Source organism: Pelecanus crispus, chromosome 4 (genome assembly GCF_030463565.1).
Source record: "Pelecanus crispus isolate bPelCri1 chromosome 4, bPelCri1.pri, whole genome shotgun sequence".
NCBI classification, from domain to species: domain Eukaryota; kingdom Metazoa; phylum Chordata; class Aves; order Pelecaniformes; family Pelecanidae; genus Pelecanus; species Pelecanus crispus.
The window spans coordinates 78,948,561-78,968,154 of NC_134646.1; the positions used below are offsets into that span (position 1 = coordinate 78,948,561).

The window sequence follows — 19,594 nt, forward strand, 5'->3', positions numbered from 1 at the left end:
TTCATGGCAAACCAGACTGGGGAACTGATCCAGCTGGAAAACAACCTTTACCAGAAACAAAAGGAAGTGGTTTTGGTTTTATCCAACTATAAAAATTCCTTGATCTAGTTCTCTGTGTAGTAGCAAAAACCACTTGTGCCGTCATACTGCTGTGGGCAACAAATAGCCAAAGAAGAAAATGTGTTGGCAGTTACGGTGGCAGCTGAGGTGTATCCAACTGCAACCTAGAATGGCTTTCATTGGTAGGTGTGGTGATGGTAACATTTTTTCCACTTCAACATTCATTATGTTGTCGTTAGCAAGAAGGACTGCCCAGTAGGAACAGATCTGTAGTGTAAAACAGTACTGACGTCCACAGCGTATGCCTAGCCCGGTGGCATGCTTTGGGCCAGCATTAGCCTTGTGCAGCATGCTGAACACCGAACGGTGGCTGCAGTGCACCTTCTGGCTTTGCTTCAGAGTGGATTACTTCTGGGCAAGACTGGTCCACGATATGAGATAAAGCACATTAAAGGAGGATGAGGAGGGAATTCACTTCCAAAGCATGCTTCTGATCTGAACTAAAACTCCTACTCTTAGGGTTTGTGCTTGGTTTTGAGAAATGGAATTTCCTGATGGAGAGGAGTGGTAGAAACTGGGAGCTGAGAGATGAAGGCTTGTCTGGCTAACATCGCTTTTTCACCTCTGTCCCATGTAGCCCTTAAATACATACTTAAAAAATACCCTTCTCAATGGAGCATGTCTCATTTAAAAAAGCGTTGTTGGTGAGTGTGAGTTGCTAAAATGAGAAGCTTCTTTTGGAATTTCCATTTTACTTGTGTTTCAGAATTGATTGGGTTGCACGCTGTCAGAAAGGGCCTGAATGGTTGCAACTCTTACCACTTTTGGTGTCTAGTAGGATTTAAGAATGTGGATAGTTGTACAATTCAGTTTGATTCTGAAAGTGCCATGCTCATGTGATTTCATTTGCCTCCCCTTTAGCCTTTCATGCAACTGAATGTATTGGTTCATTAACTAAAGACTAATATCCTTCTGTCTATTTTCTCCTCATTCTAGCTTGTATTATGCTGACTTAAAATTTCAGTGAAACACTTGAAGATTAGAAGTAAGCAAAGTATAACTACATCGTAGTTAACTGATTACAGATCAAAACCTTGTTCCTCCCCTGTCTTTGGTAGTCTTATTGGATTTGCTTTTTTCCTTGAGGAAAAAAGCACACAAATTCTTATATGGCCCTTCCAAACAGAAAAGTAATTAAACACCTGCTGAACTTTTCAGCTGTTTCTTAATAGTAGCCTCTTAGTTGTGCAAATGTTAGTCCTTAAAATGAATCTGAAAGTCTTTGTGCCAGTTACCAAGATCCTCAGCTTCAGTATATTTTCAGTCTGTATATGGACAATTTCTGACCCCAGTCAACCTGTTTTTTGACTCGTGTTCTGGATTTCTAGATCTAGTTTAAACTTCAGCAGGTTTAAAAGGGACCTTACAGTGTTTGATCGTGCTACTCTAAATACTGCTCTTTTCACACGCTCACCCTTAAACTTGCATAGCGTTTCATGAACCACACTTTGCTTTGGCAGATGCTTACATTGAGAAGGGTATATGCAACTTCTGCCAGTGAATGTATGAACTTCAACGGTTTTGATATTTGACTTGGTGTAATTTCAGAACAAGATGTAGTAAATATTTCATGTTGTTGGGTGCTTTCCTGAAAGATAAGACGCATTCAGTAAAAAGAGACCAGTGGGATCTCCAGATATCTGGGTGGCATTATTTATGGTTGAGGAGCACTTGTAAGCATCATATAGCAAATAAAAGTAGATATGAGAATGAGGCCAAAAGATGGGCAGAAATTATCATTGTGGGCAGCCCTCAGGCCCAGGGAGGCTGTTATGTAGCAGACTTCTGTGAGGGTGAAATAGTGTATGGTTAGCATATGAAAATCATATTTGAGGATGTACTCAAAGGCAAGAGGTTTAAAAGATAATCGAACATTACCATTAATACTATTAATATCTTAGTTTTAAATGGGTTTAACTTGGGTCATGGACTCAAATGGCTTTTTTTTCTTATTACTACTGGTTATTTAGACAACTGATAAGTAGCAGTGTGGAAAAGAAGCAATATTTTATGGAAATATTCATTTAAAATTACTATTTTCTGCTATTCTTTTTTTTACTGTAGACTTTAAAATCTAGCAAATGGAAATAAACTGCTTGTCCTAGCAGCATCAGTGTTCCTTCCCCAAGGCTCATGCTGCTTTGTTTACATTTGGAAATACCTGTGTGTGGATCTCTTCCCTTTTTTTAATTCCACAAGCAGTCACTGAATGTGCTTGACCAACTTAAATCATAAGCAAGAATGGTTAATACATGTCACTAATGGATCGTCAGCATGAGTTAAGATGTTTTTGTTAACGTAGGCAGGCAAAGTTATGGGAAGAGGAGTTCATTGAAGGTAGTTTGAAGAAATTACGATTAATACTAGCGTAGACTTGGTTTTGAAAATGGGAAGTGAATTTGAGAACTGTGGTGAGCCTGAAAAACTTGATGATAGAAGGAGGAAAACAAAGAAGCTGAAGTCCTGTGGTTCTGTTTCTTGAGAACTGGAAGAATGAGGTGGAGTTGAGGAAAGCACAGAGTTCCATTTGCTGTGGTAAAAATAACCACCTAAAAGACTTTTGGAAGACAGTGAGGAATGATATTGCAGCAGTTAAGGGTTACTGGTGCTGAGGGAAGAGAGAGAGGGGAAGAAATTCTGTAGAGGATGTTTAGAATAGAAAGAGGCATCCAGTGAACGTAGTGCTTTTGATTTAGATGGCAGCTCACAGAATTAAGATATCTAAGCTTCTGTCACTGATGCTTTTACATGTGTGGTAATCTGTCCTGCTTACAAGTTTAAGATCTGGTGTTTGCTGACAGGTAGCAATTATGTAACCTTTAAAAAGAGAAAACAAGGGAATATATTAAAAGTAGCTGAGAGTTTGGAAAGTGGGTATAGCATTGAGCTACCCAGTGTTCCATTCTGCTTTTTAAGAAGGGTTTAGTGATGAAACAATATGGTAGAATGTCTTAAAATGGCAAATAATGTTAAACATATGGAACAGTATGGGTAAGTATCTGCATGTTTCATATGCTGTTCTGGTAGACCTGGCTAAGACTTCAGTAGTAGTTTAAAGGAGGGAAAGCTTAAGTCTTTCCTTCTGCCTTGGATAAAAATCCTAGGTAGAATTAATTTAGTAATAGGAAACATCCAAATAATATCCTAGTCTTTACTATGTACAGGTCTCCTCTCCCTTCTGAAGTTGCGATCAGTGAAATCTCAATAGGAGTATTCTTTCGTGAATAGACAAGTAATCTGAAATGCCAGGCAATAGTGTTGTTCAGAGTGGTATACTTGCATGAGTCAATGGTCCAAACGTGAGTGCTGTTATTACAACACTAATTATGATGTACACAAGAATTTTTATGACTTTTTCCTTTTTCTGCCCTAATTTTACAGGAAATCAGACATGATACACTGACAGCATTTGGAAATAAACTTTGGCAATAAGATGGAAGCATAACTCTCAAGACTTTAAACCAAAACAGAAATGGCTCATGAGTATTGAAACACGAGACTGAAGAGTCTCCAACACTTCCGTGTGAGCAGTGGAAAAGGAACAACTACCATGGTAACACTAATAACAGAAAAGCTGCAGAACCAGAGCTTGGATGATCTGACATGTAAAACATACAATATTAATCTGGTAAGGATCTACCAAAATAACACATAATAGATGTGAAATGCAAAGTAGGTTAAAAGTAACTCAAAACTACATAATAAATGCAAGAATTTAGATCAGCCAGAATTCAGCTATTTAAGTTAGGGCTGGTTTGCAAGGTGGATGAGAGTTGCAAGGGGAAAAAGTGAAACTTCAGTGTGTGGTCCTGCTTGAAGTAATGCTTTCTTATTTCAATGACTTTTTAACCTTACGGCTTCATTGTAAATAATCGGTGAAAAGCCTATTCTTTTCACAAAATAGTGTTCTAATGACTGAAAAGAATTACTGAAAATCTCAGGGTTCCTTTTTCCCCTAACAAAAACCACAAGTACTGCTATGTGGTGAAGTTTTCTTCACTTCATATAGCCAAGTGCGTGATATCCGACAACAGCATTTACTTACAAAAAATCAGTGACCACCATGTAAGTAACTATCAGCACTGGGCAGAAGGAGAACAGGTCATCAAGTAAATACAGTTGAACTGAAAGTCAGGTTACTGACTCACAGATTGTTGTTGATGCTAGTAGATCTGTACTTTATCAGTGTGTCAGATACCTGGTGCTCTGAAAAGTTTTGTTGGGTTATTTTCTGCTGGTTTAATCTGTGGGTCTGTGGTGTGGTTCAGGCATGCTATTCAGACACTGAGGAATCTATTCTCTTCGCATTTCATATGTGAAATATTACTTACTCCAGAGTGAGTACTACAAAATAGTCTCCCATCAATTTTAGGTGCCCACCTGAGAACCCTGAGATCATATTCTTTATGTAATGCACTAGCCTTCTTTCACTGACTTTAATTGCAATGGCACCCTTCTGTAGGTCAAGATTTAGGATACCAATAGGATGCGGAAGAAAAAAAAAATTTACTAAATGTCAAAGTATTGTTCAACTCTAGTTCTGTTATTTTTTTTAAAATAAATAATGCAAGCATTGAACCTCAAGCATGTTCAGTTACTTTAACACAGTAAGATTCTGCCTTTAACTTGTACTTAAGTAGCTGAACTGCTTCCTTATTTCATGAGCCCCAACCAGGTGAAGTGTATCCTGAATGCAGTGGAGTTTGTGAACAAGCACCTGCAATTCTCATGTATGAAGTGCTTGATTCTTTGTCCAATACTTTGTCCAGTAAGGATGTCTAATAGTAGATGTTAATCAAATGGTTTTATTTTGAAAACTGTAACAGGTCCATTTAGAGTTTTTCTAATAAACTTACTTGGTTTTACTATCTTCACCTTAAATACGTGCTATTCTTGAAAGGCAGATATAAGGTCTTGGAACAATGTTAAGTCTCTTAGAAGTGCTTACTCAGCTTGCATTTATTTTGGCTAGCTTGATGAAGAACTTGGGATATGCAGTTTGTAGGAGAATCTGCTGTATTCTTGAACTGGCAAACTCATCACTTACAACTACACTCTGGGCCTAGGTGTGAGCCAATGATGACCTGTAACCAGTAGCAGTGCTTGCCTCTAAACGTGTAGCCGCATCTTGTAATTTCTAGTTTTTGAGGCACTAAAGTTTGCATAAATTTGGAAACTGAGCTGTCCTTTTACTGATAGTCACTGTAGGTTTTGGACCAGGGACTTGTAAGAGCAGAGAAGGATGTATTACTGCTTTTATATTGTGTGGAGTCTATACAGGAGTGTGTTGGCATGCTGTAATATTTTGTAGGTTGGTTGTTTTTTATTCCTGTCCTTATCTGTACTTACAATAAAGCATGAAGAAGAATGAGTGGAGTGGAAAATGGCAGATGATGTCTCATCAGTGGTTTTGTCTTCACCCTTCTGCTCCTCTCCTCCTTTAATCTATCAAGTAACTGGCTTTTTTAAATGCTTTAGTTATTGTGGAAAATGGGTTCCAAGGCTAGGAACAGGTTCTGTTTGTACACAATGGCAGCTTGAAAAAGTGTGGAAATCACAAAGTTGAGGTGTGGAAATGGAGAAGCAAATGTGAATAAAAGTGTGCAACTAGGCTGCTCCCTACTAAAAAGGATTCATGGGAGTGAATGATGACTTCTTGACTAAAACATGAACTTAGGTTACATAACAAAGTACACTTTTTCCACTAGTCAAGACAACTGCTAAATTTCAATAAGGGAAAAAGATGGCTAGTGAGGGTCTTGAATCAGCTCTAGCACACTTAGACTTTTTGGCAAGAAGCACGCAAACTTCTTGGCAAGATGTTCAGGTTAATGCTGTAGTTTCTTCTAATAGCAACAGCAATTTAGAGCATTTCTGAAATGGTCTTGCCTGCACCTTTCATTAATTGTGCTGGTTCAAAGTTCTGTGGGACCATGTGGTGAATCATCTTGTGAGCTGATTGAGGATTAAAACTAACCTTTCTTGCCCAGGTTAATGTTAACCCTTATCAGTTTAATGATAACTTTCACAGTGCATCTGCACAAGTGCTTGTCTTGGCACAAGTAGCTAAAATAGCTGGGCAAAAGTGATTCTGTAATGCAGCTCATAAAATGAGGGTTATAAAAGAAAAGAAGAATGAATAGCTCTTTCAAAGCTATTTACCTGCCAGGTAGCCAAGCTGGGCATAAAGACAACATTTATAGGACATAATACAGTGTAAGCTGTATGATGACCAAGCACCTTTCTTTACCTGTTGCTGAAGTATGTTGTAAAATACTAGCTGTAGCTTCTTTTACTGCTCTGTTAAATGACATGCTAATTTTCCAAGCTGGTGTAATGTCATTTGGCCAGTGCATGCTCAGTTATGTTGTACAGTCTTGTGCTGCACCTGCCTTCAGAAAAAACCCAAATGATTTGGTTTCCTGCTGTAGAAGCAGGAAGGTTGTCCCAAGCTTTTATCTCAAGTGGGCACTGTAACTCACAAGGTAGAATAGTATCCCTGGCTGCTTGACTCTGCCTCACAACAGTGAGATGTTCTGTGAGCATATTATGGCTTTCATGAGTTGACAGCATCATTAAATCAAATAGTTGGTCTCTATATCCTTGAACATAGATCTCTTGAATTTTAACTTAAGAGTCTTGAGGGTTTTTCTGTATGTTCTGGCTAAGCTTGTACTTTTTTTGGTATTCATGTAGAAGCTAGTATTGGTTTGTGAAGTAAAAGTGTGTGAGATGCAAGATTTCAAGGTTTGGTGTTAGAAGGAAATGTTAGCATCTCCAGACAAGCATTAGTGGAAGGAAGAAGCTCTACTATAAAGCCCTTCTGTGCATGTGGATTTTCATTACTTTTAATTTTTATGAAGCTGACTTGTGTTGAAAGTCTTAGAATTGGGCTGGCTTCCTTGGATGGAAAGCGACTAGCTGAAAGACTTGAGGGCTGAGTCTTAACATGTGACTTGACTTAATCACTTCTTCCTGTTCTGAGGAAAGGTCAAATGCTTCTCCTCACTACTTTCTATCTAGTCATATTTGGAGGATATTTGGTAGAGAGATGGAGGTCTAGCGTGGCCTGTTCAAACAATGAAAGTCACATCTGTATGGTGGTGGTTAAATTAGTACTTGAATAATAAATGCAGGCTTTCCTGTCATTTGGGAAGAATTCTGATAAATTGGAGGAATTCAAATATACTTCAAAACTGGAGAAAATGCCTTGAAATTAAAGAAATTAATTTTAAAATTACAAAGATCAAGAAGTCATTCTGAGAATGAGGAGGATAGCACAGGCTGTAAAGATCTTAATGTAATAGATTGAAATGTATGTAGAAGAGCAGCCAGAATTATTTTTGTTACAGTTGGGTTTTTGCTAGCAGACAACCCTTTTTAAATTAGTGATGTAAATTATAATTCATTGTCGGTCTTGCTTGCATACCTCTTCCATTTACTCAGTTCAAGACTAGGTGTTGTCTTAAGTGAATATTTTAACGAAAGAACAGCTGCTAAGACTCAGTAGACCAACTTAAATTTGCAGTGCTGTCCTCATTTCATACGACACAATTCCTTTTGAGCATAGTCTCTCCAAATGCACAAAAGAGGTTCTACTTTTGAACAAGCATTTCAAAATAGACCAGTTTTCTTGCATGAAGCAAACAATTCCAACCTTAGGTGAGACTTGTAGTTTCATTGTTTTGTGTCTGTCTATCTTAGTGTGCTTCCCCCCCCCCCACCCTGCTGCCCAGAAAGCTCTCAAGAGGCATCAGATCTTGGTGGCTTCTTTTAACATCTATTCAGAAAGCAGTAGTTGGAAGATGGACATGCATGACCTCTTGAGTTTCCTCTTCAGGAAAATGACCTTGTTGAATAATTTGGCCTTATTCTGAGGAAGATTTTCTTCACACAGAGAATAGTAGACTTCCCTGTCAAGGTTCTTAGCAATCGCAATCTCTTCTCAAGTATAATTGTTAAAAAAAAAAAAAAAAAAAGCAGCTCTTCATTCAGGAAGCTTCAGGTAGAGGTCATAGCATGAAGGGACTGAATGGTGGAGGGTAGAGCATAGCCAACCCAGGAGAGCTGATAAACTAGTTCAGTGCCCTGCTACAATAATAACTAGTGGGACTTCTGCCATGTGCTGTATAGATAAAAAATACAGATAAAAAGATCCTTCCTCCTATAAACACTTTACAGCCTGATAGAGTGTACTAAAGTTAGGGCATCCAAACATCATTGAAATACACTACCAGGTAGTCTTTCCAAGTATTTTTAGTTTCAGTTATAGAAAGCCAAGTATATATCATAAAGCAGAGTCTTTACTTAATCTCCCCTTAGTCACCCATTATTTCAGTGCCTTGATCTTTTACTGGAAATGGTGCAGCTTACTGTCCCTTTTCTGCCTGTGATGTGACATGTGACATTGTTAGTGAGGGGTTTTGGTCTCAATCTCTGAAGAATTACACTTTTTCATAACTTAACAGGATTCAGTAAAAACTATCACTTAGGAGAACAAGTTGTAGTTGTAATATTTCCACTTTCTTATAGAACTGAGCACTGACTTCACTAGAAGCTGATCAGAAATAGCTATAAGGATGGGGCCGCTGTCTGTGTTAGAGAAGATTGCAGTCATTCTTTGTAGTACAGATAGTCTGTGTGTATGTGATCCCACTTCTTCCATGCTCCCCTTAAAAAATGCTTTCAGTGGTGTGCAGCTTTCAAAGATGTAGTAGTTCAGTATCTACCTTCAAAAAAAGGTGGTTAAAGTGCAGAATGCCCGAGTTATTTAATTACCTGAAGAGGACCTTGTTAAAGATGCATTTGGCTGAAAACTATCTGTAAAAACTAAATATCAATCTAATAATTGCCACATGGGATTGTCGTGTGGCTTTGTTCCTTCTAAGCATCCAAGATCTTAGCCTGTGTGAATAGTCTTTTAAACATCCCTAATCATTATGTTATGATTAAGTCATCCTTTTCCATGTGCTTCAAGATACATTAGCTTTAAGACTCTTTGACATGGAATTCTGTTCCAAAAAATTATTTTCCTTAGCTATTATCTGATAGTTGAATAGGTTGGTATTGCCTTTCATTTGGGGAAAACTGGAGAGGGAGGAATTTGCCGAAAAACCTTATCTTTAAGTCCCTTTAATTTATTTGTTTTCTCCTTCAGGGACAGCTGCAGTGTAACTGTTACTGTTATTTTACTGTGCTCTTGTGTTTTATATGATACTTTAGTAGCTGTTTAGATTAAATGATTGATACTAGTTGTTTAAATATGTATACTATTTAACTGGCAACTACAGTTATGAAAAGCAAACTAGTAAAAGTGACTGCTGTACCTGCTGTCAAGTTGCAGGCTTCAGATGGTTTGAGTAGGGCTAGCTAACTGCAGATCTGATAGAGATTCAAATTTGGAGTTCTGTTTGCTTAAAGTAGCCTTTTTTAAAAAGAAGTTATAAATGCATCTGCAGATACAAATGTAAAGGAAAAATCAAATGGCTTGTCTCATATGCAACTGTTCATTAAAAAATAAGGTTAAAAATCTGATTGCTGTCCTGTCCTGTGGTCACATAGGCATTGGGGCTTCTCCCCCTGCAAAAAGGTGGCAGGATCAATAGCCCAGCTGAAGTGCATCTACACCAATGCATGTAGCATGGGCAACAAACAGGAGGAGTTGGAAGCCACTGTGCCTTAGGAAAACTATTGAGATAGTTGCCATCATGGAAATGTGGTGGGATGACTCACACAACTGGAGTGCTGTAATGATGGCTATAAACTCTTCAGAAGGGGTAGGCAAGGAAGGAGAGGTGGTGGGGTAGCCCTGTACATTAGGGAGTGTTTTGTTTGTCTAGAGCTTGATGATGGTGATGATAGGATTGGGTTTATGGGTAAGAATCAGAGGGAAGGCCAACAAGGTAGGTATCATGATGGGAGTCTGTTGTAGACCACCCAACCAGGATGAAGATGAGACGAAATATTCTATAAACAGCTGGGAGAAGTCTCACAATCGCTAGGCCTTGTTTTTGTGGGGGACTTCAACTTACCAGATGTCTGCTGGAAATACAGTACAGCAGAGAGGAAACAGTCCAGGAGGTTCCTGGAGTGTATGGAAGATAACTTCCTGACACAGCTGGTGAGTGAGCCAGCTAGGGAAGGTGCTCCACTGGACCTGTTTGCAAACAGAGAAGGACTTGTGGGTCATGTGACGGTTGGAGGTTGTCTTGGGCGCAGAGATGGTAAAATGGTAAAGTTTTTGATTGATGAAGTAAGGAGGGCGGGTAGCAGAACTGCTACCTTGGACTTCTGGAGGTCAGTCTTTGGCCTGTTTAGGAACCTGGTTGACAGAGTCCCTTGGGAGGTAGTCCTGAAGGGCAAAGGAGTCCAGGAAGGCTGGACATTCTTCAAGAAGGAAATCTTAAAGGCACAGGAACAGGTCGTCCCCATGTGCTGAAAGATGAGCCAGCAAAGAAGACGACTGGCCTGGCTGAACAGAGAGCTTTGGCTGGAACTCAGGAGGAAAAAAAAGAATGTTTATGACCATTTGGAAGAATGGGCAGGCAACTGAGGAGGACTACAGGGATGTCATGAGGTCATGCAGGGAGAAAATTAGAAGGGCCAAAGCACAACTAGAACTTAATCTGGCTCCTGCTGTAAAAGACAATAAAAACGTTTCTATAAATACATTAGCAGTAAAATAAGGGCTAAGGAATATCTCCATCCTTTCTTGGATGTGGGGGGAAACATAGTGACAAAGGATGAGGAAAAAGCTGAGGTGCTTAAAGACTGAGGCAAAGAAGGCATTAAGAGTAAGATCAGTTGTTGGCTGGGTGCCCAGTCCCCTGAGCTGGAAGACAGGGATGGGGAACAGAATGAAGCCCCCATAATCCATGGGGAAATGGTTAGTGACCTGCTACACCACTTGGACACACACAAGTCTATGGCGCTGGATGGGATCCACTCAAGGGTGCTGAGGGAGCTGGTGGAAGTGCTCACCAAGCCACTTTCTATCATTTATCAATGGTCCTGGGTCACCAGGGAGGTCCCAGTTGACTGGAGGTTAGCAAATGTGATGCCCATCTGCAAGAAGGGTTGGAAGGAGGATCCATGGAACTCCAGGCCTGTCAGTCTGACCCTAGTGCTGGGGAAGGTTATGGAGCAGATCATCTTGAGTGCCATCATGTGGCACAGACAGGACAATCGGGTGATCAGGCCCAGTCACCATGGGTTTACAAAAGGCAGGTCCCGCTTGACTAACCTGATCTCTTTCTGTGAGAACGTGACCTGCTTAGTGGATGAGGGAAAGGCTGTGGATCTTGTCTACCTAGACTGTAGTAAAGCCTTTGCCATTGTTTCCCACAGCATTCTCCTGGAGAAACCGGCTGCTCATGGCTTGGACAGGCATACTCTTTGCTGGGTGGAAAAGTGGCTGGATGGCCAGGCCCAAAGAGTTGTGGTGAATGGAGCTGGCGGCCAGTCACAAGTGGTATCCCCCAGGGCTCAGTGTTGGGGCCAGTTGTTTAATAACCTTATCAGTGATCTGGATGGGGGGATCGAATGCACCCTCAGTAAGTTTGCAGACACCACCAAGTTGGGCAGCAGTGTTGATCTGCTCGAGGGTCGGAGGGCCCTGCAGAGGGATCTGGACAGGCTCAATCGATGGGTTGAGGCCAACTGTATGAGGTTCAACAAGGCCAAGTGCCAGGTCCTGCACTTCGGTCACAACAACCCCATGCAATGCTATAGGCTTGGGGAAGAGTGGCTGGAAAGCTGCCTGGTGGAAAAGGACCTGGGGGTGTTGGTCAACAGCCAGCTGAACATGAGCCAGCAGTGTGTCCAGGTGACCCAAGAAGGCCAACAGCATCCTGGCTTGTATCAGGAATAGTGTGGCCAGCAGGAGCAGGGAGGTGATTGTGCCCCTGTACTCGGCACTGGTGAGGCCGCACCTCGAACACTGTTCAGTTTTGGGCCACTCATACAAGAGGGACATTGAGGTGCTGGAGCGTGTCCAGAGAAGGGCAGCGAAGCTGGTGAAGGGTCTGGAGCACAGGCCTTATGAGGAGTGGCTGAGGGAACTGGGGTTGTTTAGCCTGGAGAAGAGGAGGCTGAGGGGAGACCTTATCGCTCTCTACAACTCCCTGAAAGGAGGTTGTAGTGAGGTGGGTGTTGGTCTCTTCTCCCAAGAAACAAGCGATAGGATGAGAGAAAATGGCCTCAGGCTGTGTCAGGGGAGGTTCAGATTGGATATTAGGAAAAATTTCTTTCATGGAAGGTGGTGTCAAGCATTGGAACAGGCTGCCCAGGGAAGTGGTTGAGTCCCCATCCCTGGAGGTATTTAAAGGATGTGTAGATGTGGTGCTTAAGGCCATGGTTTAGTGGTGGATTTGGCAGTGTTAGGCTTACGGTTGGACTTGATGATCTTAAAGGTCTTTTCCGAGCTGAACAATTGTATGATTCTATGATCCTTTCATCTGTCCCATTATTTCCTACCTCTAAAAGAATAACACCGAGGGAGTATTACCATAGCTTACCATTGTGTCTTATATGTGGGGCTCAAGTATATAAAGTTGTCATAGCACTCTGTGTTGCTATACAGCAAGAAAGAAAAGCTTTGTAGCCCAAGGATGTTTGTTTAAAAATTGACTTTGTATCTGGAAAGGAAGTGTATGTACAATGCTATCTTCTTTGGCTATACACAAAAAACAATGTTCACATAAAGTGTGTTGCTCTCTTTTTAAAGCAATCTTCCTCTCCATCCTGAGGTGGTGGTGGTGGGGAGTAAAAATAATGGCCCTTGAGCTTTGATGGAGCCTTAAGCCATTTATTTATAACTCCTTTACAGGAGGCTGGATATCAAGCTCTGTTCTTTGTCTGAGAAATCTAGATCCTTTAAGAATGCCTTTGTAGTAATATTTTCTATGTAAAATTAGTTAATTGAAAACATTCTGCATACAAACTTGTCTTACTGTGTAGACGCTACTGATGAAGCTCAGTCATAAATTCTGAAGCCCTTTACACACAAACTTTGTTTTATGCATGGCTTTTACATTGTTTTAGTAGTGAACCATCGCCAGTAAACTGTGATTTCAAAAACTGTCAGTCTGCAAAAGATGATTTTTGGATAGGAAAGATTTTTTCAATGGCTTTTGCACCTTAAGAAATAAAAAAAAAAACATTTTGCTACATTGATTCTTTAGAAAATGTAAAATACTAGTAAAGCCTGATTTGGTCAATGTTCATTCTGGGGGCCCTTAAGAGTTTGTATATTTAATTTAGATAAAGCTATTCCAGTCTCTTAGTTTAAGATGAAGTGTTTTGCTATTTATCCTTCAGATTGAAAATGGAAACACAATTGTCAGACTGTAATTTCCTCTCCACTGAAATGAGAATTGGATCAAAGCTTTTTCATTAAGGGTGAATTACCACTCTTAATTTTGCAGTTTATTCACATGGGGTAATGCTTAAACTCTTGAAACAGTTTGAAACTTAGCAATGTATCAGAAAACATTACAAATAGTTAGATGCAGGAGGTTTTATTTAGAAAGATCAGCTGTTCAGGAATTTCTTCGAGATACCCAGCAAAACCCTGCCCTTTTAAAGACGTTGTTAAATGCTCATATAGGGAAACTGAAAACTGTATGCCATTTCCTTGAGGCGTATGCTCTTTCACACAGTTAAAACTTTTTTTTCTGATTGATTTTAGTACTCATCTGAGAAGCTGAACAAAAGTGGCAGCTTGTTCCCTTTCGAAATCAACGGTAAGTTCTTCAGAAACCTTAGCTGTGCTTTACTGAGGTAATTGGTATAGCAAGCAGCCTTTCTTTTGTAAATAAGGTGAGGGGGATGGAGCATGCTGTTGTAGAGCCTGCTGGTTTAAGCTGGTCTTTCAACAATACTGGGAATAGCTGGTTGTTAGTTTTGTACTTGTGACCTGCTTTGCATAGTAAAAGCCCTTGTAACACACTTTTTTTGGTTCAATATCTGCTCTGGTGCACAGAAGCACAGCAATGCTGTTTTTCATGCTAAACATCTCTTCAGGTTCCTCAGCTAGCAAAAAGCTCTTGCATCTTTACGCACCTTACATGCTTTGCCACACAGAATATCCAGCATGATGGAAACCATAAGCTGAAGTCCAGTGTCTTCATAAAAGTGTTATTTGCTTTTCCCCCATTGGTTCTATTAGAATAGGAATAAGCTGTATCTAGCAAAAATAAAAATGCCACTTAGTGATCTGTAAACTTTGTACTGCTTTATTAATCGATGGACTTGAAATTTTGCATGTTCTGTTGCGTCTTTAAGCGTGGAGGATTTTTATTTGCTCAGTGGCATTCCCCATAAAACGTGAATCTTGGTTTGTGTGAGGTTTCAAAGGGAAATGGTATTTTATCTTAAATACCATTGCCATGTAAAAAATTAAAACACATGTGCAACTCTTGACTTTTTTTAGTAAACTTTAAACCAACCTCCCAGCCTGGGAGAAAGCTTCCTAAGGTTTTTTAAAAATTGGGCCAGTCCAAGCTAGCAAACTGTCCTACAGTAGATGCTAGGAGTTTCAAACATATCTGGATCCCATTGTGATGGCTGTTTTACTTGCATTGAATTATGGATGGTCCCTGCCTTGAAGAGCTTACATGCTTAAGGCAAAGCACAGTATGTGGTTGTACCCATCTGAAAGAATGGAGGAGGAAGGACAGAGGAATTCTAATAAAACATGTTGTTTGAATAGGCCAGCTGTCTGCACAGTTAAATGATTTTGAGACAATAGGGTGTTCTTTAAATAAGATCCAAATAAACAGGATAATCCATGACATTCTTTGGGCATGGAACATGTACAACTATTTGGGTTTGCAACTTTTAAAGCTACTCAGCAAATCTTTTATCTGTTGATTACTCTAAAACTCAGTTTAGACAGCCAACTATAAGAATATACAAGTATTTAATGTTTAGGCTATATCTAGGTTCTTAAAATAGGCATAGGGGAAGAACTTGGTGTGTTAAATATTCTTTCTTTAAAGCTGGGATAAGTGAAACTTACTTGGCTAATTGGTTTAAATTAGCAAATTTCCTAACCAAGCATGAAGCACTGTTAACTGGCCAACAGTTTTGGTGCTTTTCAATTTGCAAATCCAAAGTCTGCTGTAGTTCTTCTTACACTTCATTGTATAATGTGGAGGAACAGCTGTAAAATGTGCAGAATGTTCTCAAAGAAATGCTTTACAAAAGAGTGAGAGGCTTCACTGGCAGACTGCTTTTAACCCAGCATTGCCACTTCAGATGAGAAGTTGTGCGCTATGGGTTATGTCTGTATTCACAGTAGAACTTGCAGGAGGTTCTTAAGGGATTCTCACTTTATTTTATGCATTGAATTAAGGGGTGGTTTTTTTTCCCTTCCACTTTGAATATGAGCAAAAAAAAAACCCCAATCTGCAGTTTGATCTAACTTTATACTGTTTCCAATTTAAAGTAAAACTTTTCACACCACAGAATGTGAATGCTCATCTCTTTGAAACTTTTCTTTAGTAAGGTATTCCTAATAGAAAAGCATAACAGCCAAATGAAGGACAGCAGTCTATGAATAGATTAGCCTGCTCTTTTATTAAAAAAAAAAAATCCCTGGTGTGTTCTCATATTACTCATTAATCCATTTTGGTTGTACTTAGGTTGTTCACTGTTACAGGTTTTAATTGTGGTATATCCTGTGCACTAGGAAGCAGGTAAGGAAGCTGTCCCTGTTGCTTGCTAAGAAACACAGTGCTGTAATCTTTCAGCATACAGGAAGAAGCATTGACAAGGTACATAAACACTGGAATGCCTGGATTGGCTCCTGAAATAATTTGGTCTTCATGTTTTTGGAATTTTCTGCCTTTTTTTTAAATGAATATGTAGCTATAGTGTGAAATTTTGATTAAGAGCTGGCTCATCCTTCTAAGCTTGAGTTCGATTCACAGTTTTACATTAGACTAGCTTTAAAACAAATAGTCTTTTTCCTTTTGCATCTTTCACCTGTATCTTTCTTTTGTTTTCAGAAGAGAGTCCTTGGAAAGCTTTAAATGGGGGTTGCCCAATCCAGACTGACACAACAAGGAATTCAGCTTACCCTTTTCCAGTGTGCCCATTCAGCACCGGCACTGCCAGTAATGGTAGTCTGCAGTGGCAGCAGGAATCTTCCAGTACGTCTATGGTGTCAGGATGGATAAGTGAATTAAACCTTAACGAAAACTCGGGTCAACCCTTGGCACCACCAACGAAACGCCATTGTAGGTCCCTCTCTGAGCCAGATGAGCTGGCTCGTTGTCGGTCACCATGGAAGCCTGGCAATTCAAAGGTTTGGACTCCTGTGTCAAAGAGACGGTGTAATAGTGGTGGTAGCGCTACCTTGCAACGCTGCAACAGTCATGGAAGTGCAACCTTACAGAGAAGCACAAGTATCAGTCTGCCACAAAACATACTGTCACTAAATAATGTCTTCACTATCACCAGCTTCAACACATCACCAGTACCCAGACCTTCCTCTGCCAGCAGTGGGTTTGTGGACAGTAGCGAGGGCAGCACAAGCTCGAGTACCCGCTGGAATTCTGGAGGCCCTTGTGACTTTAACCCAAGGCGCCGCCTCTCCCTCTCCCAGGAGCACATCACCGAGACAGGAAATCTCTTGCCTTCAGCCAACAGCACTCCCACCTCCACACCCGAGCTCAGCCGGCGTCAGGGCTTGTTGAGATGCCGCTCTCAGCCTTGCGTTCTGAATGAAAAGAAAAGCCGGCTAAAGCGCAGACGGGAGGAGGACGTACGATGGAACAGACCATCGTTAGACTTTTTTAAAATGACACGGGTGAGATTTTACTTTCCTCAGTGTGTGAAGGGAACTCTTGCAGAAAGGCTATTTCTAGATAAACTGAACTAATTTGTAGCTGTTAGCTTTGCTTGTGTTCTTGTACTGATATGTACCACCTTCAGCATGCTTCTTATAGCACTAGCAAGTATACCCTACAGCAACTTACTTGCTTTTTGCTCCTAAAGCCAAGTCTACTTGATACAGAGTACAAAGAGCTATGAAAAGATGCTTGAAGCCGAGGCCAAAGAAAAATGGCTTGTTTTTAAAATGCAAGGAAGCCATGAGAACAGTGTGCAAAGATTTCTAAGTCATCCTTGTGCAAATCTGTTTGAGCCTCGCCTTTACAGTTTTGAGTAATTCCATAAAGCTAAATAAGAGCAAGCAAACCCCTATATAAATGAATTAACTAATTAAAATGCTAATAAGCAGTCAGAAATAGTGTTCTAATACAGTAACTGTAGATGTTCCAGCTCAATGGAGAGGCGTCTTACTCCAGTTACTCAGAATTCTACTTCCCTCCTCATGTGAGAGTAAAGGTGCTGATTTAAAAACTAGTAAACTTCAGTTCATGCCTCTACTTTGCATGTAATACAAATGCATGTACACAACTCATTTTTCAAAGCTTCTGTGTCTGCAGAGGCAACTTGCTACAGTTTAAAACTCAAGATGCTCATTTAGTTTCTGTAGGTGTGAAATTGAGTCTTATGTTATGGTCAGAGAACACTTTATGCTTGTGAGAATATAACCCTACTGCCTTCAGTAGATACCAGACTTGGGAGATTTGTGTGAGTAGATCTGTTAAGAGTAGTGGGGAGGAGGCAGTTTGCAGAAGTAGTAATAAAAACGTAAGGAAAGGAAATAGTTCTGCACTGGTGTCCCTGCATTTGATGCACTGTGCAAAAGAAAAGCTGAACAGAATGGTATGCTAGCTAAAATGTCCAATCTGTGGTACCTTGGTATGAGTAGGCTTTACATAGAAATGCGTGGGGAAAAATACTAGTAAGGTATTGGAACTGAAGTATCTGCTGTGGGGTATTCAGTGAGTTAACTAGATTACGTGCACTTAGGTAAAAGTCATTATGATGGCATCTGTCCTTCTCTTACACCTTTGTGAGACAACTTACTTACAGCTTAAAGGATTTTCTTCTTTAAAAATACGGCTTTTTTGATGAAGCTGTGGAGTAGGTAATTGACAAGCCATACAGAATGATCTGTTTCCTTATTGACAAGGTTGGTAACCAGTTCTGGTCTAGATATGACTAGACACTGTTCTGAGTTTTGGTTAAGATGCAAGTTTACTAGTTAGCTAATCAGATCTTACCTGTTTTGCTGTGTTAATCACTGCTGAGATTAGTTTGCTCATCTACTCCAGAAATATTAGTGGATTTGCTTTTCAGCTGCCTGTGTGGTCTAATGCAGGTTTCTTTACTTAAACTGAACGTAACACTTAAAACCTGCTCCTTTTTTGGCTAGACTTCCTGTTTGCATTCTTCAGCTGTAGAGGTGAGATGCAGTATTTCAGACTGACAGAATAGTTTCAGTTGCTCAGCTTTTATACCTTCTAGATAATCCATATAATAGTGTGTATGGAGAAAACTTGATATAGACCATGTCTATAGAAAGGTTTTTGGCTGTTTAGATTTGCTGCTGAACTGAAGAGTATGAGACTAGTATTCAGCCAGTATGATCACTTTTTCCTGTAAGACCTATTTTGAAATGATGTTTTTGCGATAAGCCGAGTAGTTCATGCAACGAAGTTCATTCTACAGTGTCAAGGCCTGATGGCTTTTTTTGTAGCTGTTTCAGTAGAACCTTCCTATAAAGGTACTACTGTGTATTTAATCAAAGGCACAAAGTATAGTTTGGAAATACATCAGTTTCCAAACATGCTAAACATTAATGAAAACATCTGTTTAAAAACTAGGCAAGTACTGAAAACATTTGAAGTAAAAATTGAATTAAGCTTTCAAGAAATTTTGGGGTCTTTTTTTTTTTTTTTTGATGACAGCTTGCTTACCCAATTACTTTGTTAGAAGTCTTGTATTTCTTCATAGCCTACCTTCTCCCCATGCCCCAAATCCTGGCAGATGTATATGCTTTGAAACTTATATTGTGGCCTTAAACATTTCTGTTTAAACTTAAACAAAATTACTGCTGTGCAAAACATTATAAGTTAATAATACAGAAGACTTATTTTGAAGTGTATACACGGATATGTGGATGTGTCCTATATCTGCATATAGCTCAGGTGAAGATCAGGACTACGATAAGGGGAAGTTCAGTAATACCTCTCTTTCAAGTATCTTGATGTCTCCTTATTGTTTCCAAAAATACTTTTTCTGTGATTTCAAATTCACTTCTAAGTCAGTTTATGAAAGACCTATGTTGAAAACAAGTGCTATTAAGGAATTTTTTTTAAGGATAAGCTTTGCTGCAAATACTTTCATGTCCTTAAATCTTCCTAAAAAGCTAAACTTGACAAATATTGCTCAAAACCAGGTCAGTAATTAGATAATTAGTATTGATTGTGAAGAACTTAAGTCATAGTTGACCCATGTTGTGATAGATCTGAAGGTGCTGGGCAGGGGGAGTTCTTACTTTATATTGCAGTGGTATATTGGAGCTACAACTGCGTGAAGAAGGGAGTTATGGGTCTGT

At 39.8% G+C, this 19,594-nt stretch overlaps 1 protein-coding gene across 2 annotated transcripts in view; it reads left to right on the forward strand.

The window, feature by feature from the left end:
• Positions 1-19,594, forward strand: part of FAM53A (family with sequence similarity 53 member A) — a 75,510-nt gene that overhangs the window by 18,869 nt on the left and 37,047 nt on the right. For both annotated transcript variants that reach the window (XM_075709235.1, XM_075709236.1), the window contains exons 2-4: positions 3,502-3,748; positions 13,808-13,862; positions 16,131-16,933. In XM_075709235.1, the coding sequence (XP_075565350.1) occupies positions 3,671-3,748; positions 13,808-13,862; positions 16,131-16,933 (936 nt within the window). In that variant the 5' untranslated portion in view covers positions 3,502-3,670. The remainder of the gene's footprint in view (positions 1-3,501; positions 3,749-13,807; positions 13,863-16,130; positions 16,934-19,594) is intronic.